Source organism: Lontra canadensis, unplaced genomic scaffold (assembly GCF_010015895.1).
Source record: "Lontra canadensis isolate GAN:19392208 unplaced genomic scaffold, GSC_riverotter_1.0 scaffold20, whole genome shotgun sequence".
Taxonomy (NCBI): domain Eukaryota; kingdom Metazoa; phylum Chordata; class Mammalia; order Carnivora; family Mustelidae; genus Lontra; species Lontra canadensis.
In genome coordinates this window covers 6,525,784-6,551,682 of record NW_022631014.1, presented here as the reverse complement: position 1 = coordinate 6,551,682, position 25,899 = coordinate 6,525,784, and the positions used below count along the sequence as shown (strand labels likewise).

The window sequence follows — 25,899 nt, the reverse complement described above, 5'->3', positions numbered from 1 at the left end:
TGGGTGCCCTATCTTATCCGTTTTAGTAAATATTTTGTAGTGTTTTGTTTTCTTTGCATAGTTCAAAGTCAAACTGTTGGATCTTGTCAGTCACTGAGGCTTGTCAGTTAACCTGACCAGGTAACCCCCCAAAACTTGACTACTGGCCCAGGGCCTTATACGTTTCTGTCGCTTGATGGCACATCCTTACTTGTTCAGATGAGAGCAGAGACTGTTCAAGTAAGACAATAGCAGAAGTCTTCAAAGGTTAGCATCACATCATTGACATAATGGTACCTTTTAACCATGAGTAGTGGTGGATATAAAGACAAGTCATGAGCAGGCCTACCATGACAGATAGTGGAGCTATGCAAATATCTTTGTGGCAATGCCTGGCATACTTGTTGTCAACCATCTCCTGTGACTCGGGATGCAAAGAATACTAAAGAAAGCATTGGGGGTGGGGCGGGGGAAGGCACCTGAAAGGCTCAGTCAGTTCAGCTCAGGTCATGATCTCAGGGTGATGGGATCAAGCCCTGCATCAGGCTCTGTGCTCAGCCATGAGTCTGCTGGAGATTCTCTTTCTCCCTCTCCCTTAGCTGCCCTCCCACATATGCTCATGTGCATGCGTATACCCTCTCAAATAAAATTTTTTTAAGATTTTATTTATTTGACAGAGAGCGAGCACACAGGCAGTGAGAGGGTCAGAGGGAGAGGGACAAGCAGGTTCCCTGAGCAGAGAGCCCGATGCAGAGCTCAGTCCCACAACCCTGAGCTTGTGGAGGCAGACACTTAACTGACTGAGCCACCCAGGCAAAAAAAAAAAAAAAAAAAAAAAAGTAAGCATTGGCTAAATCTGAAACCACATGGTAAGAGCCTACATACACCATGTACATTCTGTTCAGTGATTTGGGTAATATTAGTATAACCTTATTTAGTTCTCTGTAATCTACGGTCCTTCTCCAGGTGCCATCTGGTTTCTTCACAGGCTATATAGCCCTATTATAGGGAATTTGTGCCAGGCTGATCATTTGTACTCTTGCTAATTCCCATATAGTGGCAGGTATTTCCTCAAATCCTCCTAACAACCAGTATTGCTTTAATTTATAACCTGGGAAGAGGGTAATACGGGATCCCAACTTGCATTTCCCCTTAAGATAGTTTTAATTAGGGGCACCTGGGTGGCTCAGTCAGTTGAGCCACTGCCTTTGCTTTGGGTCATGATCCTGGAGTCCTGGGATCGAGTCCTGCATCGGGCTCTCATCTTCATGGGGAGTCTGCTTCTCCAACCTTCTCCCCTCTCATGCTCTCTCTCTCACTCTCTCTCTCTCAAATAAATAAAATCTTCAAAAAAAAAAAAGATCCTTTTAGTTACTATAAATCAAATGTGAAATTCTCCTACAGAGCTTTGTAGTAATTTTTCCCGGAAGAATATCTATGACTAATGTATCCTTCAGTATTGGAGAAACGAAAACCTCATAAGGGTTTTTCCTTAAAGTTGGGCTTTTATTCTCAAGCACACTGTTGTGCATTTTCCCCTTATGCTCTTCTTTTCTTAAGATTTTATTTATTTATTTTAAAAATTTTATTTATTTACTTGTCAGAGAGAGCACACAAGCAGGCAGGAGGAGCAGCAGGCAGAGAGAGAGAAGCAGGGAGCCTGATGTGGGACTTGATCCCAGGACCCTGAGATTATGACCTGAGCTGAAGGCAGACACTTAACTGAGTGACCCAGGCATCCCAAGATTTTATTTATTTGTCAGAGAGAGAGAGAGAGAGAGAAAGAGCGCATTAAGCAGGGGGAGCACCAGGCAGAGGGAGAAGCAGATTCCCTGCTAAGCAAGGAGCCCAATTTGGGGCTCCATCCCAGGACCCTGGGATCGTAGACCCGAGCCAAAGGCAGATGCTTAACCGACTGAGCCACCCAGGCTTTTCCCTCCATAAGTGTTGGTGGCTGCCCAGGTCCCTGAATGCCATTCTGAATTGCCATGAATTAGGGTACATTCTGCTCTGGTATCCACTAAGGACATGGTTTTCTGCTTATTTTATGGTGTCCAGTAAATTGTGAACTGTACTTGGGACCTCCTGTTGCCCCCTATTACTCTTACAATGAAGCAACCTTGGTCCCATCCCTGGTCTCTCGCAAGGGGGTACGCAGCCCTGGTAAGAAATGGCTTGTGGCTTAGTTTTTTTCCCAGGGGTGGATAGAGGGCAGTGGCCTAAATTGCTGAGCAGAAGTAAACTCCTTCCTTGAAGCCACTAGAACAGCATTTGGTTGGCAGTCTGTCTTTTCTCTGTTTATGCCCTCTGCCAGCAGTTTATGCCACATTTGCTTTTGGGCTACCCTAATGGCACCTTTGTTTTAGAGTAACCTTATTTCTAACAGTTTTGATTACATATATTACTTAAAATTCTTAACCCTCAGTAATTTCTAGTAAAAACTAAGTAAGCAATTGTGAACTGTTATACCAGCATTCTTCACTTAGCAAAACGTTAAGGTTCCAAGACACCAGGAAGATTTGGGAAGCTAATTAAAAAGTTTGCCTAAAACTTTTTATCTGTTCAGTCTGTGTGTTACTAACATTTATGTCTAGATGACCTGTGAAAATTTCACGAGACATTAGACAAAATCAACCAACATTCTAAGTCATTTTTGCTGACAAATTGTAATAGATGAACATGAACTTAACTGGTAAATTTGATTATTGGAATCATATTTGATGTTGATAACTCTAAAGACATACCTGTTTTAATTAAACCAACAAACTTAAAACTTAAAGAAAAATTATCTTAGATCACATGAACTTAAAAAACATTTGGGTTAATTTTTATTATATTTGAGAATTTAAATTATATAATGCTTAATTTTCTTTAAGCCAATTAAATAGATGTTTCTTTTAATACAAATTTTAGCAATACCATCCAGAGGTAGAAAATACTACATAACACATACATATGGACACACATAAATACAGATACAGAAACTTTATAGCTTCTGTTTTAAAATTACTGCCATGAAGTAGGTACAAAACTCACTCATAAATGTTGCATCTAAATTTGTTTTTTTGGTAGATGGAATAAGGTAAGGTAACCTGTATAGATGGCTTAAGCTTTTTCCACTTAGGTTTGGAAAAGACACTGAAGATATTTATGTCCTTTTAACAGATAGAAAACCAAATTCTAATTTTTCATCAACTTACTTTTGATATTAAAACTCATTTTAATATAAATTCATTTTAATCTTAGCCAGCTTGGCCACACATAAAATTCCTTTCCAAATATTCCTTTTCCACAGACCTTCTACAACTTTCTCCATTCTGATTTTGTCCTGTTTTTTATTCCTCTTCAGACCACCAGATCCTCTTTAGGACAAAATTATTTTTTTATTCCTCAACAAAAAAGCATCTCCATTTTTCATACCTTCTCCTACTGAAAACTCATCCTACTTTCCTGGCATACAAAGACGTTTCCCATGAGTTCCATGGTTTAGCATCCCAAACTGGCTTCAAATGATGGCTGTAATCCGAGGTTGCCACATTTTATGCCCTCCAGGGCACACAAAGCAACAGACAGACACACTAAAGTCTCAATTTGTGCATCCTGGTTTTAGATAGTATCTACCAAATTAGGACCCAAGAGGGATGTAGATGGTCTCCTGTCCTTCTCCAGTTGTAATTCTTTCTCCAGCTCCTTTATTTCACTTCTGCCCCTAGCCAGGCATTGATGGCGTCCTGAAGGGCCCATAGGAGCAGCCAACCCACCATTGCTTGGTGGCCTTCCTTACCCTAGTGGATCATACAACTTTGTAATAGCTCTAATCCATATGGCATTTTCAGAGTGTCCCCATACTCATGCAGAAATCCATAGCCATCAAGCAGACAGACTGTGCCTTCCCACATTGCTGTGGTCAGCCACTCCAGGGTTTCCCCCAAAAGAGGCTTCATTCCTTTGCCCATTCTTCAGTCTCTGGGCTCCTCCTGGCTGGTTCACCAACTGTTCTGTGAAAGGGAAGTAATAGGCAAAATGATATTCAAAGGCCAGAGGAGCCATAAGACTGAAGAAAAAGGCCAGCAAGTCCAACTTGACAAAAAAATGGTTTAAAGGGGCTTCTGGACAGAAGTCCCTCTTGGGCAGCTGCAAGCAAGTGTATCTCTGCAACTCCACCTCCTATAAGACCTGCTTTTACCGCCCAAAGACTGAGGACGACAGGCTGGGAGACCACCTGGGAAGGAATGTTTGAGAAACATAGTCCAATCTCCAGAGCAGATCAAGGACATTATGCGCCAAGGGTGTGCTTAAGGGTGTGGCAAAACAGAATGGGGCAGGGAAGACTGTGCTCTGGAAGGCTTCAGATCACAGAGTGGTCATGGCAGATTTGTCTAAGATGGCATTAGTCTGGTTCACAGAGTAGTGTCAACTAACTTTTACATGCACTGGGAAACCAAAAAATTCAAGACTGATTTTATTGTGATGCTCATTTTATTGCAGAGGTCTGGAACAGAACCAGCAAATTTCTGGGATATACCTGTATGTTTTATTGGCATATGATGTTATTCACATGATTTTATTTCTGGATATAGCTCATATTTAAATAGGAAGATGGTTCCTAGGGCTCTAGATACCTATCTTATAAGCCTCTTCACTGTTCATTAAAATTCAGAGTGTTAATCTCCCCTTAATTCCCTTATCAACAAATGATTATTGGATACTTGCTATGTACACAGAATGGTTTGTTTCTCTCAAAGATGTGGGACTAGTTGAAGAGACAAAACTCATACAAATGCCACAAACAAAAATGCATTTTAAAAGGATCACTCAGGCCAGAAGGGAACAGAAACTAGGACGTCAGTTATGAGATGAGTTCGTTCATTCATTCAGCAAACATTTACTAAAGCCTTTCTAGGTATGATATGTAAGTCAATTTGCTAGTCCTCAGAGCTGTAAAGACAGATAAGCCAGTGTTGGCTCTCAGCGTTGACAGTCCCGTTTTTGAGGGGACAGATAAGGAAAGATCGAAGTGTAAGGTGGTATTACTGGTACAAGGGACAGGAGAGGATCTGTAGAGTTCACATTTCAGTGACGTTTGGGAAGGAGGTCTTTCCCCAGGTGTTTGCTGAGCTATTGCAGTCGTTCAGGTGAATATAACAAGCCAACAGGAATGAAGGAGGCAACAGATAAAACAGGTGTTCCGGCAGCAGAGTGGCTGATTTTTGATAACTTTCATCCACTCTTCTTGGTCAGCGAGAACTCTGAAGACTGCCAGGGAGAGATGGCGATCAAGGGAAGAAAGCGAGGAGGAGGAACAAGTGCAGGGAGGAGAGAGAGGTTTTGTTAGTTTGAAGTCCTTACGTTACAGTGGCATTCACATATAAATGCCCAGTAGGTACTTGAGAACTAAAGCCTGGTGCTCAGGCCCAGACATGACATACCAATTTTTGAGTCCCTTAAACAGACTCTGGAAATCCTGGAAGTTGTATAGAATAAAGGCAGCAAAATTACCACAGGTCCTGTCCTTGGCTCTGATGGAGAAGAAAATGGAGGTACTTAGTTGTTGAAGCTGCTTTTAAAATCCGCCTTTAATTCTCCAATTTTGGTACTAAGTTCTTTGACTTCGTTAACAGTTATTTTTTCAAAATACCTACTACCAAGTCTCATTGCCAAGTTTTTATTTCTACTTTTATTTCTAATCAGACGAGATATATTTTAATGCCACTTTGTTCACTTACTGTAACAACTACATTTCACTTTAAAGAAATTTAGTAAATACAATTCTTACATGTAGTAAATAGGGAAACCTCTAGAAAGCAAACTTCTAAAGGAGAGGAAAATACTAATTGGTACTGAATTATCCAAAAAGAATAATATTTTTTCTTTATTGAGGTTTAATTGAGTTAACACTTTATTAATTTCAGGTGTACACCATAATGGTTCAATATGAGAATAATTTCTTTTTAATCCCAGGAATGGAAGATTGTGAAACAATGGAAGATGTATATATGGCTTCAGTGGAAACAGATCGCGGAGTAAAGGAACAGTTACATCTTTATGACACCAGAGGCTTACAGGAAGGTGTGGAGCTTCCAAAACATTATTTTTCATTTGCTGATGGCTTTGTTCTTGTGTACAGTGTGAATAACCTTGAATCCTTCCAAAGAGTAGAACTTCTGAAGAAAGAAATTGATAAGTTTAAAGACAAAAAGGAGGTAAGTGGGTTTGTTAAAAATGCTAACTATGAATTGTAATATTTAACTTGTAGCATGGACTTTGGGCAGTAACAATATTTAAAAGGCATTAAATTGTATTCATGTACCTATGATCTTCATTATATTTTTTCTTAGCCCAGGAAATACAGGATTGAATGAATTCAGTCAGGACCGGCGTTTGACTTTCTGCTTTTGCTTGTTGCCATGTGCAAGTTGAATTTTAATGACACTATGTCTCAAATACTACATAGTTCACTTCACATTGTTTGGGATCACTGTTTCCTAGGGCTCTTTGTCTCGTTGCCTGAACAGGATTGTTTTCAGCCTTAGCAGAAAATAATAAATATAAACATAAGTACATATAAATAAAATGATTGGATTATACTCATTTACTACTTAGAAATAAGCTCCTTACTGTGATCTGTAGCCTTAAATGATCCAGCCCGCACCTATCCTTTTCCTCTTGTTTTTATAATTTTGTTCCTCTGTCACTGCACTCTGGGGACACTGGTCTACTTCTTGTTTTTGTTTTGTTTTATTTTTTGTTTTTTTTAAAGATTTTATTTATTTATTTGACAGAGATCACAAGTAGAGAGGCAGGCAGAGAGAGAGGGGGAAGCAGGCTCCCCACTGAGCAGAGAGAACCTGATGTGGGGCTCGATCCCAGGACCCTGAGATCATGACCTGAGCCGAAGACAGAGGCTTTAACCCACTGAGCCACCCAGGTGCCCCTACTTCTTGTTTTATTCAGTGTGATGACTTTGTTCCCCTCTTAAGTCTTTGTCAATTGCTGGTTCCCTTCCTGGAACTCTTAATGCAGCTCTTACCCCAGATCTTCACATGGCTGACTCCCTTTCATCTAGGGAACCACATAATGTATTGGTTAACAGCGTTGGCTAAGATGTTCTTAACCTAGATTTTTATATTTTCTTTATTATGTTAAACTACTTATTTTGAGATAATTGTAGATTCACATGCAATTTTAAAGAAATAATAGAGATCCCTTACCCAGTTCTACCAGTGCTAACATTGTACAAAACTAGTATAATGTTACCACCAAGATATTTATGTTTATAGTCAAGATACAGAAAACGGTTCCATCATTGCAAGGGTCCCTCCAGTTACTTTTTGCTATAACCACCTTCCTCCCATCCTGTTCCCTTAATCCCTGACTAATCTGTTTTCCGTTTCTGTAACCTTGTCATTTCAGAAGTGTTAACATAATGGAATCGTATAGTGTGTAACCTTTTGGTATCAGCATTTTTCGGTCAGCATAATTCTCTGGAGGGTCATCCAAGTTATTACATGTATCGGTAGTTCATTCTTTTTTATTGCTGAATGATATTCCATGGTATTTATGTACCAAAGTTTATTTAACCATTAACTTGTTGAAGGACATCTGAGTTGTTGCTGTTTTATTATTCTGAATACTTATTTGCTTTGTGAATAGATTACAGTCACAAAGTTCAGTTTTTAAAAGACATAGAGGCAGGTAGCGGGTAGATGCTCTCCTCCCACCCATTTCCCATTTTCCCCACCTAAACACATAAATGCTGTTGTTATTTTCTAGGGTATCCTTCATATTCTCCTCCCTGCCCCCCAAAAGTTGAAAGAGTGATTTATTGACCACTCACATTTGGTACTTGAATCTTGGGTCTGCTTCTCAACTTTCTGCCTCAGTTTCCTTAATCAAAAAATGGGGATAATAGTACCTTTCTTATATGGTTGTTACGGAGATTTTAAGAAGCACATTCATCCAACAAATGCATATTGAGCAACTACTATATGCCTGGCATTGTTTTAGGTAAAGTGCAGGGAATACAACAGACAACACACACATGTGTATCACAAAGAGTCAGATGCTATGTAGAAAAATTAAGAGTAGAGCAGGGTGCAAGGGTACTGTTTTTCTGTGGGGCCATCTGGGAAGGCCTCCCTGATAAGGTGACTTCTAGCAAAGATTTGAAAAAAGTGAGGGAGCCAGACCAATGTGGAGGCTCCAGGTGGGGGGACTAGCAGGCGCCAGGGTCTCGGAAAGTTTGCTTTGTCATGTTCAGGAACAATAGTGAGGCCAGACTGGGCTAGGAGGAGGATGGTAGGAGATGAGGGCCACACTTTGGATCAGAAGCCATTGGTTTTGAGCAAAGGAAAGACATAATAGCTTAGGTTGCATTTATTTATTTTCATGTTTAATTTTAAAAAATTGAATAGGTAATGTTTGCACATGGTTCAGAAATAAAAATGATATATAAAAAGGACTATTGTGAGGTCTCGTTCCCACCCCTATCCTCAACCACTGAGTTCCTTTATCTCAAGCATACTATTCATTTATTTTTTTATTCATTTATCAATCGATTGACTGATTGTAAGCTCTGTGCCCAACATGGCAGGCGAGAATTCTACCACCGAACCACCAATGCCCCACTGTGCCCAACGTGGGACTTGAACTCATGACCCTGAGAACAAGAGTCCTATGCTACACCACCTGAGCCAGCCAGGTGCACCTCAAGTATGCTTTTAAAGTATTTTATCACTTTGCTTGTTCTGGAGCAGCCTTCCAAAATTGCTTTCTATAAATACAAGCAAATAGGAATATACATATAGTTTTCCCCAACCCCTACTTTCTTACACCAAAGGTAGGACAGTGTTCTGCACCTTATATTTTCCATGTAATGTATCTTGGGAGTCCTTTCTATAGCAGTATTCAGATTTCTTTAAAAAAAAAAAAAAACTGATGCATATTCATTGTATGGATGTATCATACTTTTTTTTTTTTTTTAAGATTTTATTTATTTATTTGACAGAGAGATCACAAGTAGGCAGAGAGGCAGGCAGAGAGAGAGGAAGGGAAGCAGGCTCCCCGCTGAGCAGAGAGCCCGACGCGGGGCTTGATCCCAGGACCCCAGGATCATGACCTGAGCTGAAGGCAGAGGCTGAAGGCAGAGGCTTTAACCCACTGAGCCACCCAGGCGCCCCTGTATCATACTTATTTAACCAGTTCCAAACTGATGGGACACTTGGGCTATTTACAGTCATTTGCTATTATGAACTATGCTACAATGAATAATCTTACATTTATTATTTTGTATGTTTTATAGTTGTAAGATCAGCCAAAATGGGGTTCTTGAATCAAAGGATATATTCTCAAATTACTGACCATAACAAGGGTATGAAAGTACCTGTTCTCCAGTCTTGACAACGGTGTGTGTGTGTGTGGATTTTGTGCATCTTCGGGGTGAAAATGGTACTTTAGTAGTTTCAGTTTCCTTAGTACGAATAAGGCTAAAATCTTTTGACTTGTTTTAAAATGTTCATTTTGGCTGCTGTGTTGACAACAGACAACATAGTTGGGGGACAAGGTGAGAAGCAAGTTTTGTGAAATGCTATTGCTCTGGAGCACTTAAAACAGTTACCAGTTGAGGAGAAACCACTTTAAAAAGCAGAGAGATCAGACTGCATCATGGTGCAGAAAGGTCAGGAAAGCTAAGGACAAGCACGTGGCCAGTCTAGAAACTTGGGATGTTTTTAAAATAATGAGAGTAAAACAGTGAGATGAAGTTTGATTGGACTGGATATAAGGATTGGACACAGCAAAGATAGCTCTTTGAAAGAGTTTTGAGTCAAAGGGTAAATATATTGTCCTTTAAAGGGAAACAGGAGCTGAAGAAGGATGTGTAAAAGAGAGTAGTACTCTTTTAGACAAGAGCTAGTGTTTGCATACTCACGGAATGATTCAAAAGAGAGGAGGAAATTGATGGGGAGGGGAATAATTGCCGGAGTGACAGTCTTATCTGGGGTAGAAGATGGTAGGTTGTTAGATGTGGTGGTGGATGCAGGTGGAAGTTCTAATTGCTTCTGTTTTCCTACTGAAATAGTCCGGACATCAGCTGAGAGAGTAACGTGGGGAAAGAAGAGATGTTGGAGGTTGAAGAGGGCCAAGACAGGAACTGTTACAGTATTTGCTGGGGAAACACCAGCTCACTTCCAAGTCAGTCCAATTAAGAGTTAAATTTAAGGTTGGGGGAGGTGTTGACCAGGTGAATATAATGGGATGATGATGGCAAGGTTATAAATTAAAAGAATCTAAACTGGGCTGAGAACTGAGGACAGGAGAGAGATTGAAGGACAGTGATAAAGGTGGGTGAGCCAGTGGGTTGTAGGTCCTTCTGGTGTTGAGGATCGTTGTAGTCAGGGTGTTAGGCATGGACTAGGAAGGCAGAGGTGGGAGTGGGATTCCTGGAATTGGGACCACGGAAGGGAGCAATAATAATGGCAAGAGTAGGGTATGTTCATGGGAGCAAATGGCCAAAGTCAGGAAGAGGTTAAGGCTATTTGGGAAGGGTCATCCATGTGGTTAGTGAAGTCACTAGGACTTAGGATAAAAGTAGTGTGGGGGTGACCATGAGCCAGGTCTTTAATGAGTAGCAGCAGGATGGGGGTGGGAAACAGGCAGTACGTGGTATAGACTAATAGCACCAGCCTTCAGTTTTAGGGTTCTTAGAGAAGGACATTATTGGAGATGGCATTGAGGGACAAGGTTACCCCTTCCATCCATGCTCACTGTGGTGGTAAGTACTACAGAGCTGAGCCAGTTTCAGCTAAAAAGGTGAAGGGAATATTCAAAGCAGATATGGGGACAGAAGGGGATTTTGTTGAGTCTAGGGGCAACATGGAACAGTTTCTGCAACTGGATAGGTCAGGGTGGGCGATGGGAGATCAGAATAGGAGATAACATGTAAAGCTGAAAACATGAGTGATGAAGAATGACAGGAGGGCCTGAAGGGATAGATCCTGTTGAGAAATGAAGGAATACGAGACTTGCCAAGAAAACGAGAGCTCTGGGCCTGCTGTTCCATCCTACCTGGGAGGCACGGTCCAACTGGAGCACGGAGAGCTGTCTTAAGGCAGGAACACAGCAGTGGCTTGTATGGCCTAGTTCAAAGCTGTTCCTCAGAGGTGCCTTCTGTAACAACTCTTACTGCCCTTCTTCTACTTTCCATGATCTTGTTTTATTATCTTCTTTATACAGTCAAGGGCCTGAAAATTGGATATTCTCTCTCCTCCAGACCTCCCCTCCTCCTGAGCTTTGACTGCCTTGTGACTGCCGTGTTCTGGTGGCCTGAAACTGCATGGTGTACAATAAGCATTCAAGCTTCAGGGAAGGACTGACTGCCTTACATTTAGTGTAAAATACTGCTATTGGTCCCTAATTCGACACGTTTAGCGCTTGCATGAGGCACTTATTTGTGATCAGGAATAATGTGAACGGAGTAACAGTTCCTGTTCTCATAGAACTTAGGTTCTAGGGGTAAACTGTCATAGCCCCAGTCCTTTTTTGTTTTTTTGAAGTAGGTATTGCAGATTTCCCAAACAGCAGGTATAGCTACACTGAAATGTGGATACATTTCAGAAACTGTTGTCTGTTTCTTAGGTATTAATTTCCCCAAGTCTAGCTTCTATTCATACCTGACTTAAGTAACTTCACTTAATGATGACTTGTTTCCTAGTTAAGAAGCTGTAGAGCATCTGAATTTTTAACAAATACGCATTCAGGAAGAATGAGGTTAATATCCGACTAAGTTGACTCAGGTCATATCTGACAACCAGTTTTGAAGCAGCAATTCTATTCAACAGGACAGTTTTCTTGACTTTTCTATTTTGCTTAGGAACTGATGTTGGCAAAGTGTAACTTTTTTCTTTTCCTTTTAGGTGGCAATTGTCGTATTAGGAAACAAAATTGACCTTTCCGAGCAGAGACAAGTGGATGCTGAGGTGGCACAGCAATGGGCAAGAAGTGAGAAAGTACGCCTGTGGGAGGTAACAGTTACAGATCGGAGAACACTGATTGAGCCATTCACTCTCTTAGCCAGCAAACTTACCCAGCCCCAGAGCAAATCAAGCTTTCCTTTGCCTGGGAGGAAAAACAAAGGGAACTCTAACTCGGAGAACTAAATAATTTGTTGAATAGTGATTGCCTTAGGTGTCCGTGAACATATTTAATATTTAAAACAGGCCATTTGCATCTACTTTGGTCCTTAGGAAACCGTTAAGGAAGTAATTTAAGTAATTTAATGCACTCTAGGTTATAATTAAATTATTTGGACTAAGTTTATTGCCTAATACGAAATAATATATTTGTATTGTCATTGTTTGAAACTTGTCCCTGAACTTAGCACCTTTGCTGTTTAAAGTTTTGTTGCACTTGTCCAAACAGTAAAATAAAGTTTGGGTAGTATGCAGATATACCTGTGAGCAGTAGCAAAACCCATTTTTCTGTATAACTTTATGCAAACTTATTAGCTTAAATATAATCTTGTTTTTAAGAAGTTCACTAATCATCTAATGTCATTTTTAGATCACAACCAGTAAACAGTTTAGTTGTTAAACTAAATTTTATCTCATGGAAACACTGCTGAATAGAACAAAACCTGTGATTTAACTTTGTTCAAATTATATGTTTAGCATGACTTGAGGTAGTAGGTGGTGTAAATATGTTCAAAGCGTTTGCTCTTTCTTTAGAAAACCGCTAAGCACTTAAGGGCACTAAAGCTTCCATTTTCCACAAGTATTACTATGCCTTTTGCAGTAGTTTTCTGGATACACAGTCATGTGGAATAAAATGTATCATAAAAATACTGGACTTAAGGTAGTCTTCAGGTTAGATACCGGAGTTTGTGCTGTGGTATTCTTTGAAGATTTTGGCAATATTCCAACTGGCAAAGCAGCCTTTTTTTTTTTTTTTTTAAAAAAAAAAAGTGTGGGCAGGGAGAGGAGGGAGAGGGAAAAAGAATCAAGCAGGTTTCCTGGCTCAGTCTCACAACCCTGAGATCAAGACCTGAGGCCACAGTCAAGAGTCGGATGCTTAACCAACTGAGCTACCCAGGCTCCGTCAAATAGCTCCCTTAGCTATTTGATTTATATGTAAAATATGAAATAAGCTGTTCAACAAAAAGATATGTTAAAAAAAACTAGTACACTGTAACTTTTTTTTTTTTTTTAAGTAAACTCTACCAATGGGGCTCAAAGTCAGGACCCCAAGATTAAGAGTCTCATCCCGTATTTAAGTGGAATACTTTTAAGGCTAGGTACAGTGGATTTAGTTGGTTCATTTCTGTGAGAGTTGAAACCAAGAACTGCAAAATATAAAACTTGTAAATCAGCCAGTGTTGCTTCTAATTGGCTAAACCTCCTCATCACAATTGGGGGGGCGGGGACCCAAAAAATCTATTCAGATAATGGTTAAGTCATTACCTGAGGTTGATCTTGGTTTCTTTCCTATTATTTTTAAAGAGATGAATACTTTTACAGTGATTTTAAAAAGTTTCTCTGGAGTACACGCAAAGAAACAGAATTGCTGGATATATATATACACTTAGGTACTGCCAAATCGCCCTCTCACATGTATTAATTTAGCTATGAGAATCCATCTCTGACCTTTTCTAAGACACCTCAAAAACAGAGTAGCATACCAAACCTAACCTAGGTCCTTGCACATTATTCAGTGTGTAGTACTTGTAGGTTGTGTAGTAGCAAAGCTTTACCAAGTTTAGAAGAATCTACAAACTACAAACACAGGCAAAATAAAGTGAAGGAATACAGCAGTGTTAGGTGGTTGTTTTAATATTGTTTATTAGCACAGTAACAAATGCAGACTTAAGTAGTCCACAACATATAACCAATCCACTGAGCAACTCCTATTTCACACCTTACAGTTAACAGCTTAAGGTATTTTACTACAGGTTTTCACAAGTCGTGATTCAAACCTCTTATCTTGTCACAATAAAGTAGATTGGCATATAAAATAAAATACATAACTACTCATTTCCTATATGGTGTCTTATAGCCACGTATCCATTTTATATATATGAGATGACAGTCTCTAAAAACTGTTAAATATCAATGTTCCCTCCCAAGAAAGGAAAACAAGTTCCAATTTTTTTGAACAACAACAAAAAAGTGTAGTCTTGAAGGATTTTACATAAATGGCCATGTGTGTAACCTGTACAAAATTAAGCTATTTTAAATTTACAGACTACAAGCAACTGAACCCAATGTCTATTCTCTGTACTACATTTCAGCTAATATTGCAGAACTAATGACGGTTTTAAAAGTTGCTATTACCAAGTCTGTCTACTGTAGCAAGATACCTTAAGTTACAACAAAATCTTAGGAAATAAGACTGAATAATATCTGTTATAGAAATACCCTACTCTTTACCAAGTCCCACCCTCCCCCACCCCTTCAAAATCATAAGCAGCTCTCTCTGTGACAGACAAATAATGTAAGAATGTGAAAACCCAATTTATGTAGCGTATCTCTTGGTCCACTGTCTGGCCATTCTGTCATGTTCTGCTCTGTTGGTCATATACTGAGTGGCAATACTTCCCACCAAAGGGTCAGCTGGAAGAAAAGAATGTGGATTACTTTGGAGAAAGGAAAAGAATGTTTCAAATTTTAGCAAATAAATCAGTGACAGCTTGGGAAGAAGTATGCAAAGTATTGTGAAAAACCAGTTTGAAACAGCATTCCATCATCCCGGGCACTATATGCAAGGGGGAAACGTCTCAGCAAAACAGAATGCTCAGGCTTTAGTACTAGTGTGGCTTTATCTCCTTAGTTCATTCTATTTTTCTCCCAGCAAACACCATCCAATTAGAGGTGTTTTTGCTCTTATTAGGTAAGTTCAATAAAAACTGGAATGTTCAAGGCTGCAATGAACATGGAATCCAACTGTGTTCACCTGACTTTGTAGAATATTGTAGTCCTCTGGGCTATTGCACTAGAACACTACATCTATGCTAGTTACTTAGAAAAAGCCAGGTTACCAGGTCAAAACCTGGACCTTAACAAGTATAGTGTTGCTCTAAAACCTAAAGAGAATCTGTAATAATAAAAAGAATAAGCTTCCTCCCCCACCCCCTGCAATCAGTCTGATAATCACTAACTATTAAGCAAAGAATTATCACTTTCGAAATTGAACAACAGCTTTAGGACAAGTGCTCAGTGAACCAGAAGGCACAGGAGAGCTTAGGCAATGACTCAACATTTAGTTAGAAGTATGTGATTTAAGAGAATTGTATGAAAAATGTAAAAACCCTAAGGCAAATTTATGTCAGTCTTAGTTTTAAAACTTCTTGTTCTAGAGCACAGAAGTTGCTGCCTTTTTCAACTAGTAGATTGAACTTCTCTTGATTAAAACTCTTTGAAAAAAAGATTAGCTTTTGTTTTCTTTGTTTTAAAGATTTATTTATTCATTTGAGAGAGAGCGCATGAGCAGGAGGGGCAGAAGGAGAGAGAATCCTAAAAGAGACCCCACACGGAGCTCAGGGCCAAACATGGCCTGATCCCACAGCCTAAGCTAAAAACCAAGAGTCAGATGCCCAACTGACTACACCATCCAGGTGCCCCTACACTTTATTCTTTTGAAGGTCCTTGTACTTTATCAAAACAAGTATTTTTCAGGTGAGAAAGAAGAAAAAAAAATATTAACCTTACCAGGGTTACAGTCTGTAAGAAGGGAGCAGATAGAAAGGAGAACTTTAGAAATGGTTAGTGCTGGACTCCAATTATCTTTTAATATGTCCAAGCAAATAACTCCTTGACTGTTAATATTACAGTGATAGATTCTTGTCCGAAATGTAACCTAAAAAAATAAGACAGTATTAAAATTTAAACAGCAAACAATGAAATTTTTACTAAATTGCTTTTTCAGTTGAGTGGCTGTAATTTAAAATTTTTAAATTTAAAATTTTAAGATGAATACAGAGTTTAAAGCTGGTAAGATAGGTTAAATGACTTTAATCTGAGATTAGAATGTTCATTGATACACTCTGTCATTTCAAAAGTAATATCCATCAACAAAAAGCAAGATAACTTCAGTTATTCTAACAGTTTCAAAGTTTTAAATATTTTCCTAACTTTTCAAGTTTGAAATAGCTAATTGTTTGCTGACCTCTTGTGTTAGCTGGTGGTACTACATGGCCTTAAACTTCATAATGAATTCAAACAGATACAACATAGTGGGTACATAAAAAAAGCAAAATGCTTAGGTATAAAGGCTATATATAAAAAAAAGATGAGATTTGTTTCTGCTTTTTCTGATTTTTACATTAGATCCCGCAGATATCCCGTCTACCTAGGTCACAGAATCACTGTAATGGAGTCTCCACAAATGAGGAGCCAGAAATGGGTAAGGATCATAGTAGTAGACAAATTAACACAAGCCATATGAGCCTGGGTTACTTTATTTTGGTTTCCTAACTTTTTTTTGTGAGACACACAGAATCATTCCAAAGTAAAAATTTCCACTTAGTATAAATAAGAATCATAGATTGAATGTCATAAGAGATACTATCCTAGATTAGGAAACTGAAGCCTGGAGGTTGAGAATTTGAACAAGACCAAAACATGACAAGGAGCAGAATCCAAGTCTTTGGTAGGAGATTCTGACTTTCTCATTATTTTAGTGCATAGATATTTTGAAACCATTTTTAACTGTTCAGTAACTTTTTCTCTCTAAGTGGAAAATACAGGATTGATTCTGGGTTGCTGTGTCACTAAAAATAGCAGAATTTTAAGCACCATCAAAACAAAGCACATACTTTTAGAACTATGGTCTCTGCAAGAGGCAAAGCCCCCCTCCCCGGTGCAGTGTTTTGTGTCCATCCAAATGTACTTAGAGATTCGTTGATATAACAGAAATCTACCTTTTGTGATTACAACTCAATTTTAAAACCTTCAATAGTCTCTCATAGCAATATGTAAATTTAACTATAAATTGGGACATTCTTACCTTTGGAGGCTTGAAGGGGTACTCTGGTGTAAAAGTGATATCAAGGAAGAATACGCCACCCTCATACACGGATCCTGGAGGTCCCAGAATGGTGGATCTCCATTCATAGATGTTATCACCTTTGGGACCAGCACTGTGAAGTAATACATCAAAAGGTAAGCAGGTGGTGGCACTATCCAAGTTTTTATAGCGTATTCAAAAAAGGAAAAAAGATAACCTCTTCTCTTCCTTTTTATTTAATGTGGGGATCCTCTCCATAAAATAGAAGTGTCTTTCAGACACAATCTGATTCTGGACTGCAACAAACCCATCAGCCTTAGGTCAAGTCAACTGAATGATAAAGAATGTTTAAACTATTCTAAGCCTATTTAAGCTGTGAATAAGCAAGAAATTCTTCAATTCTCAAACCTCTCCTGGATACATCATAAGAAAACGTAAGCAATATTCAGTGGTTTCTGCTCACAGCTATTCGTTTCTGATGACCATTTTAAGCATAAAGTTTCATTTTTGACCTACTGACTGGGGTTCTTGTTCCTTGCTCTTCTACTCCCATAATCTTATCCTAAAAGGAGTCCAATGGATTTTAGTACTTTTTACATTATAAACCACGTCGGGTGGGAGGAGCACAAGGATGACAGAGTATCCAATGACAAGTTATTCAATTTGCCTTTCAATATATACAATTCTATAATCAGGTTCTCTAAATATTAGAGTGGGTATGTTTCTTTATCCCTTTCCCTGTTAAATCACTGTTATTTATATTTAGTTATACCGTAATACCCTTCCGAAGCACTGTGTTGGCTTGTAGAGTGCTCTGCTCTGTATCCAAGTACAAGAATAAAAACAAGTGTGGGTAGGACTCTCGTATTAAGGAGAGAGGAAAAGACACATTTGGGAAATGGTTTTAGATACTTCCCACAGCATGGACATGACAGTACTAAAGTGGTTAACTTACACGTTTTAGCTCAGATTTCTCAAACCTAGCTACTAATAGTTGCTTCAAAAATAATGAGGTGTGTCAGCAGGAAGGTCTTTACTTGGAGAGACTTGTATATCCCAGTCAATACACAGGACAATTTCTACAGAGCAGGCAAACTGCTATTTTAAATGAATGGATGGTATGAACTGGGTCCATTCACTCTTGAATGCACATGTACACGAAGTTAAATGGCAGAGATTTCAATAATGAACAAGACAAAAACTCCTTGTCTTCAAGATGCCCTCTGCTGATTAGAGATGAGGTTCAATTCCTTCATTTAAGAGAAAGGTTAGAGGAAGGGAAGGGAGGCGGGGACCTGCCTGGGCCCTACACTTTCCACAAACCCACTACAGATTTTTCTTTCAGAATGAGCTTACAAAAGAAAACCAGAAAGAAAACAAAAGCTAGGGAAAACATAATGTGGCAAAAAAGGAGGGAGAAAAATATAGATAAAAAAGAACATGAGCTAATGGGAAGAGTAGAGCCAAACTGGCCAAGAGGCAGAGAGCTTGGACAATGACTTGAGCACTTATTAGCTATGTGACCCTGAGCAAGTCACTAAACCTAAATCATAAATTCTCAGGAATGTTTTGATAATTAAAATGGGGGGTGGCATCTCCGTAGAAAAAGAGACTCAGCAGTTTCTCATTAAATGGTAGTGATAATTCATAACAGTTATGAATTATTCTACTGATTCAAATAGTATGGTCCTTTAATATCCTTTGTGATTGGTATTCTTCAGAACTATTAAAAGACTTGTTTTAGACTGGACAAAGTGGGATGTAGGGAGAACTTTTAATCAGTTTTCTACTTCTAGGAACATGTAACCTCTAGTGAAAGGATACTCTCCTGATACAGCTTCAAACCCTGAGGTTAGAACTGGTCTTTGGTTATCTGGTCTGCCTACGTGTTTGCATCCAGCGTATGTTTCTGGGCAAAAAGTCTATATACACTGGCCATTACCAGCTGGGACACCTGTTTACCAGACTAGAATTAACTGAAAAGTGGACTAATGAGGTAAAGACACCACTGATACAGAGGTTGCAGATAACAGATGAACTATCCTATTTAATCTGGTTCATCTAGTTCATGGTATCTAAGGTTTAAAGGCTAAAAGGCAAAGACAATCATCTGCTGTAAACCTCTTTTTACAGACGAGGAACCAAGGCCTGAAGGAGAAGGTAGGCCATCTAAAACCCACTAATGGCAGCATTCCATACAGTTTACCTCATAGTCAGCTTAGTAATGCTAAGAAAGAGACCCAGAAAAAAAAAAATAACAATAAAGTCAGTCTAACCCTAGAGGTGACATGTTGACATGGGCCCGATTCTGATGGCCCCTCGGTACAGAAAAAAGAACAAAGGTTTAACAATATAGCACTATATGCAGCTTTTATGGATTGTATGGAAAACTGTAATTTCCAAACTTCATTGTTCCTCAACATCACCTATATAATTTTCAAGTGAGAGGTTGAGACCCCTCATCCTAGGCCTACTGAATTTAGAATATTCGGAAGGGACTTAAGAATCTATGGTGATCTTTAAACAGGTATTTGTTGCTTCTGGGAATCACTGGTACAAGTTACTGAAAGACAATCAGTTTAGAACATAAGTTTTAACGTTACAGCTTTATCACCTATGATACAAGTAGATATTCAAATCAAGGTGGCTACTTGTGTGTAATCAGCTTTCAGTCTGGGGTATAAACTTTTCTGAAAGTTCAGAAAAAGACAGGGCATTAAGGAATCAAGTATACAATATAAACATAACTATAATTTAAAAAGTAACATGCTTCGTTAAACTTTGAAAACTGTTAATAAAAGTGGGCTATATTAAGAAAAATAATACTAAATGAAATAATATGAAATGTAGTTGAAATCCTAAAGCATGCAACAGGAGCCCTGGAAGAAACTAAACAGCATGGATCCCTAATCTACAGGTCCTCAGCCAGGGCACTTGGGAGTTACAAGGAAGGATGAGAACCTACTGGAAGGACAAAGCATTGCTGCTTGATGAAAAATTTTACTCACCTTAAAGCTGTTACTGGAGAAATTCATATAACTTTTTGTCATATGCATTTTATTAATCATAGAATGAAACAAAAATTATGGCCCTGCAAATCTGCTGCCCCCTTTTTTTTCCCCTTCCAGGTTGTCACTGTACAAGTTAGGATCTACTGGTCTAGAAGGTGGGTAAAGAGACCTATGCGGGGAGTGGTGAGGGCACAAGTTTACAACTTTCAGAAGGCTACTGTGAAGGTGAATGAGGAACAAGAGAATCTTTACATGGGACACTACAGGGAAAGGTCTGTTCCAGCACCCCACCCTCTTCTCTATAAAATGACTAACTAGGTTTACCCACAGGTCAGCATATTTCTTTACCAACCTTCTGTGTCCCCACCCTTTAAGATACCTTAGTTTCACAATAATACAACTTAAGTTTGAAACATTTAAGGAAGTGTACTTTAGAATAGCATGTGATCTAAATTAGTAATTACTAAAATGATTATAAAGTATGGGAGATGGGGGTGTTTAAGAGAATATGAGAACCAAAAAAAAAAAAAGTCCCCGTTTGAAGATGTTGCAACATTAACTGTAATTAGAATCTTGGCATGAGGCTGAGACTGAGAAGGTGGAAGGAGACCATGCATTTGGCCTTTCACATTTTGTTAGAGAATTAGTTTATTCATAACAAAAACACCTTTCAAAATAAACGTATAATACACAGAACTCTTACACAAGGCAAAAGAAAAAATATTGCCCTTGATTCAGTCTTTTTCCTTCTGAAATAAATAGAACTGTGGCAAACATTTTAAGAAAAATAATAGTCAAGGGCACCTGGCTGGCTCAGCTGGTAGAGCATGCGACACTTGATCTTGGGGTTTTGAGTTCAAGTTCCACACTGGGTGTAAAGTTTACTTTAAAAAAAAGAAAAAAGAAAAAAGAAAAAACTCATTCCTATTTTTGACTCAGTATTTTCTTACTTCTGTAATGGTTTCTGACTTCAGAGAGATACATTAACATTAGCAGCAGGAATTGTCATGAACCACAACCATCTTCTGAAGGGACATCTGCCTACTGACTGATCAGCAACAAACTCAATGACAAGGACTCTTAACCTCCACCAGCCTTTCCCTTAATGCTTGAAACCCATGTTTCCTCTAGTAACCTCGGGACAAGGTGGCTACATGTCATACTTCTTATGCCTTATTAATACTATATTAGTAATAGCATTTGAATAGTATAAAATGTTATCAACACAAGTCATTTAAGGTATAATCCTAAGAAATAAAACCAATTAGAAAAAAGGTCATTAGAGCAGTCTTCCAAAATTTGATGTGCTCTCTGGATTGATCTGAAAATTTCTAAGATGATCATATAAGCTAATGTTTAAGCTTTAATTTGTTTTAAAATCATGTTGTTGTTTTTTTAAGTCCTCCCCCATTCCCATCCTCAATACTAACTTACTATAGACTACTGTTCTTCCATTTCAACAGCAACCGAAGATGCATTTCAGTTTTTAAAGAATATCCTGGAAGTAAGGTGAAATTATAATCAGTGTTTTTAAAGATTATATTTCTATCTGATCAATTTTTAAGATTTTTATTGGGAGAGATGACCCCTGCATACAAACAAAGAAACCCTAACTCAGATATTATTTTGGCATAATTCTAAAAAGCTTAGTTATGTGGTCTCGTTTCTTAGAAAAAAAAAGTTGAGGGTAAAGGCTTGGAAGATGAAAAGATAAGGAACATGCTAAAGACAAGTATTTGGATAGCAACAGCACAAAGTAAGTGAAAAATGGAGCAAGTTAGCAAATGTGCCGGCATATTTCAAAAAAGGGTAGATAGAGACTCATGATCAACTGAGTTAGAAGTTCTTTCTACCCACCTAAAAATCCCAAGTAACCTCTCAAACCAGTTGCTTATACAAAATGTATTCGGTCATAAAATCCTCCAAACTCCCACATTCTCACTGCCTCAAATCAGTCGTTCTCAGTAGAGGATGGTTTTGGCCTCCAGGTGATATTTGGCAATGTCTGGAGATTATTTTGGGATGTCACAGCTAGGAGGGAGTGTGCTACTGTCACCTAATGGGTGACAGCCAGAGGTGCTGCTAAACATTCTCCAATGTACCAGGCACCAGATAGCCCCCACGACAAAGAATTCTCTCAAGGGGCGCCTGGGTCAGGTCTGCCTTTGGTTCACATAGTGATCCCAGGGTCCTGGGATCAGGCCCCACATCAGGCTTCCTGCTCCGCGAGGAGCCCGCTTCTCCCCCTGCTTGTGCGTTCTCTGTCAAATAATAAATCTTTTAAAAAAATTCTCTCAACTCAAAACGTCAATAGTGCCAAGGCTGAGAATCCTGCTTAGAGAAATGTGCTCAAGGTAGCCCTAATAAGCTAAGAGCTTCACAGTTTGAATCAATTGTCAGGCTCTAGTGCCCATCCTCTTTTCTGTTTAACTGCTGTGTGGTACGGGGCGGGGGGGGGGGGGGTGTCAATATCCAGGGTTGTTTTTAAAAGTTAGATTTGCATATGCCCTAAACATTCCGTAGACCCCTGATAACTCAAAATGTAGTCCCTGGGGACAAAGCAACATCAGCATCCTCTAGAATGTTGTTAGAAATGCAGATTTAGACTCTACCCCACACCTAATGCATCAGAATTTGCACATTAAAATTTTGAGATTCTAGCTACAGAGGACATTAAGTGGCAAATGAATGCCAACTCTACCTTTTGATCTAAGTTTAAATTACCAATTATATTCTCTAGCTCTTGGGGCACCTGGGTGGCTCAGTGGGTTAAAGCCTCTGCCTTCGGCTCAGGTCATGGTCCTGGGATGGAGCCCCACATCGGGCACTCCAAGGCTCAGCGGGGAGCCTGCTTCTCCCTCTCGCTGCCTCTCTGCCTACTTGTGATCTCTGTCAAATAAATAAATAAAATCTTAAAAAAAAAATTCTCTAGCTCTTTCCTTCACTACCTGTAATACTCTGCAGTAAGAAACAAGTATCAACCGTGGTAATGCTTACTAAGTACCATATAGAGAACTTAGAAAATGCTTATAGGAAGAGACCCACAATCAAATCTATATTCCTGACAAACCACTATTCAAAATCCATTCTTAATTTACTCTTCTGCTAAGAAATTAAAAGTGAATATGACAGAATAGTATGAATGCAGCAATCTACCAGAGGGAATCCTCATCGCCCACAATTATGTCCCAGTAGACCTACTACTCTCCAGGGAATGAAAGCTGCCTTCTCCATGACATCTATATAGCACATGCAGAGGAATTTTATAAAAAATGAAAAAAAGCTTCTTGTTCTCATCCCTCCATAAAACAGTTGCTATCTGTAACCTAGAAGTGAGTGGCAGAAGGAACTCGAAAAATCAGAAAACCTCAGTAAGGGGACTATTAACACACTAGTGACACGGTTTGGTGGGGTGATATAAAGTGGGTCGGTCACTTACTGATAACTAAGAGAGGCCTCCTACAAAGTGGTACTGCAGGGGATGTACATCCAGGTTACCATTCCCTGGGAAGAATTACAGTTTAAAGGCCAACCTAAAGGACTCCTATGTAAGAATTCACATCAATAGTATCCAGTATATCTAAGCAGTTGCTCTGGAACAACGTGGGCCCAAATAGGGGATTACAGTTTCCTACACATGGGAGGAAAACAGACTCAAGACACTTAAGATCTAGAACAAGATGATCCATGTCCACTAAGAATGGTGTTCCCATGGAGGCCCCCCAAATCGTGTCATATCGACTTTGAGGAAATGGTGCCTTTCTCCCAGCAAAAAGGGATAAACCTTCAAAGGAATTTGATACAACTTTTCAATCTGATTTTAGGCCTCTAAAAGCTGTAGAGTTCATTTCTGATGTCTGTTCCAAACTGGAAAGTGGAAAGATTGGCAGGTATTTACATGCACTGCTACAGCTATGTGGCTATACAATCTCTCGTAGATCAGATTTTAAGTCTCTAGAGAATAGTGATTTTCCACACATACTACAGGGCTTAGTGTAATAGTAATTAGCAATATTTAATTAGCTGGCAAAATACGTACCACTGTTCAGAATTACATGACAATATTTTCAAATTTGGTGAAATAAAACACTACAAGAGCTCAATTTTGCTCAGCTAGCCATTCAATTGTGTTTTTACCTTATATGTTGCTGCTTTAGAAAACAATCCAGGCTTTCTGGAAATCTACACTCCAGTCTTGAAGAAAGAAAATCAGATGCACGAGTAAGGACACAATTTTAAAAAGAAAACTCGTTTCATAATAATTTGAAAGAGACAACAGTAGGGATAGTGAAACAAGCAGATCTACAACACTGTGGACATCAGTGGGTCCTTACTGTCAGGGAGGGATGGCTGAATAATGACAGTGTTTAGTAAACGGAACTAAAAATCACACTTTAGGGGAGCCTGGGTGGCTCAGTTAGTGAAGTGTCTGCCTTCAGCTCAGGTCATGATCCCAGGGTCCCAGGATTGAGTCCCACATGCGGCTCCCTGCTCAGTAGGGAATTTGCTTCTCCCTCTCCCCCTGATCGTGCTGTTCTCTCTCAAATAAAATCTTAAGAAAAATTAAAATAAAAATCATGCTTTAACTTTTGGACTGCTGATATACAAAGCAGAGGTTAAAGGTACCAAGCAAGTGAAATTCAAACTAGTCAGATGTCAAGGGCCTAAAAGGAATTGGGGTGGGGAAGGGTAGAGAATGGCACATAGGAATGATTAAAGAGAATTAAATAAGAGATTGGCACTTCTTGTGTCTCAAAAGCCATTTTTTTTTTCTATACAAGGTTAAATACATAGGTGGTCAGGACAAAGGTGGATCAGACAATAGCTCTTTTCTGCAGAACTACACAAGCTTAAGAACAATTCTAATTTGCTCTTTCCCCAGAGAAGTTAGAAAAACAGGGCCAGGGGCGCCTGGGTGGCTCAGTGGGTTAAAGCCTCTGCTTTCTGCTCAGGTCATGGTCCCAGGGTCCTGGGATGGAGCCCCACATCGGGCTCTCTGCTCAGCAGGGAGCCTGCTTCCTCCTCTCTCTCTCTGCCTGCCTCTTTGCCTACTTGTGATCTCTGTCAAATAAATAAATAAAATCTTAAAAAAAAAAAAAAAAGGAAAGAAAAAAGAAAAACAGGGCCAGAACAGAATCAAGTTCTAAAGCTATTCCTCCTCTACTGTCCAGAAGAGGATATCCGCACTTTACAGTCAAGTGGTTTGAGTCCTGATTTTTTAGTTGCATTGCTTATATTAGCATATGTAACACTGCTATCTGAGTAAGTAGAAATCAATTATTAATCCTCTGGTTCTTACAGTAATCAGTTCACAAGGCCTATAAAAGCAAAACCAGCTCTTCTACTGGGATGGTAACTGTACTAAGGCTAAGTGAGAGGAAAGCAGAATCTCTTGTTTAGACTTTTGTAGGGGATATAGTACAGTTGTTAACACTTGTACCTTCCACACATTTAATGCAGGTCCTCAAAAGCAACAGTGCTGCAAGGAAAGCTACTCAAAGGATACAAAAATTCTCAAAAAGGAACTTACCAGGTTTAACTCAATTCTAAGATTCTACAGTGTATTTTTTGATTAGGAAATGACCACAGTTCAGTTTCTCATTCACTCACACACAACTGCACAGCCTCCACAATGCATATGCTGCCAATCTCACACTGCAGGTGAGGCACTCGGGTGGTGGCACAGTCAGAGGGAAATGTGCAAAGTAACAGTGTAAATGCACAAGGAGCAGGTTCAACATCTTGTCATTGAAGAGAAAACTGCCTGCGCCATCTTGCTGCAGTGATTGGGGGGGGGGGGGCATTTATCACGTGATCTGAACTCTTGTTTGGTAAAGCCTTTTTTTTTTTTTTTTAATAATAATTTTAACCTTTTACTGCCCCTTTTTGCTCTTAAAAGTGAGACAAGGGCGTC

General features: G+C 39.2%; 2 protein-coding genes across 12 annotated transcripts in view; one reads left to right on the top strand and one right to left on the bottom strand.

Annotated features, from left to right (window-relative positions):
* The window catches only part of NKIRAS1 (NFKB inhibitor interacting Ras like 1), a 49,034-nt gene that overhangs the window by 12,208 nt on the left and 10,927 nt on the right, over positions 1–25,899 (top strand). For 4 of the 9 annotated variants that reach the window (XM_032860956.1, XM_032860958.1, XM_032860957.1 and 1 more), the window contains exons 3-5: positions 5,941–6,182; positions 11,892–11,999; positions 16,296–16,371. In XM_032860956.1, coding sequence (XP_032716847.1) covers positions 5,941–6,182; positions 11,892–11,999; positions 16,296–16,371 — 426 coding nt within the window. Of the gene's footprint in view, positions 1–5,940; positions 6,183–11,891; positions 12,000–16,295; positions 16,372–20,102; positions 20,372–25,899 lie in introns of those variants that run through there. The other 5 variants (XM_032860962.1, XM_032860961.1, XM_032860960.1 and 2 more) reach the window with 2 other exon arrangements.
* UBE2E1 (ubiquitin conjugating enzyme E2 E1) overlaps positions 13,787–25,899 on the bottom strand; it is an 80,900-nt gene continuing 68,787 nt past the window's right edge. For 2 of the 3 annotated variants that reach the window (XM_032860966.1, XM_032860965.1), the window contains 3 exons: positions 16,975–17,107; positions 15,678–15,825; positions 13,787–14,582 (listed from right to left, as the gene is read on the bottom strand). In XM_032860966.1, coding sequence (XP_032716857.1) covers positions 14,485–14,582; positions 15,678–15,825; positions 16,975–17,107 — 379 coding nt within the window. In that variant the 3' untranslated portion in view covers positions 13,787–14,484. Of the gene's footprint in view, positions 14,583–15,677; positions 15,826–16,974; positions 17,108–24,122; positions 24,180–25,899 lie in introns of all 3 variants that reach the window. The other variant, XM_032860964.1, reaches the window with a different exon arrangement.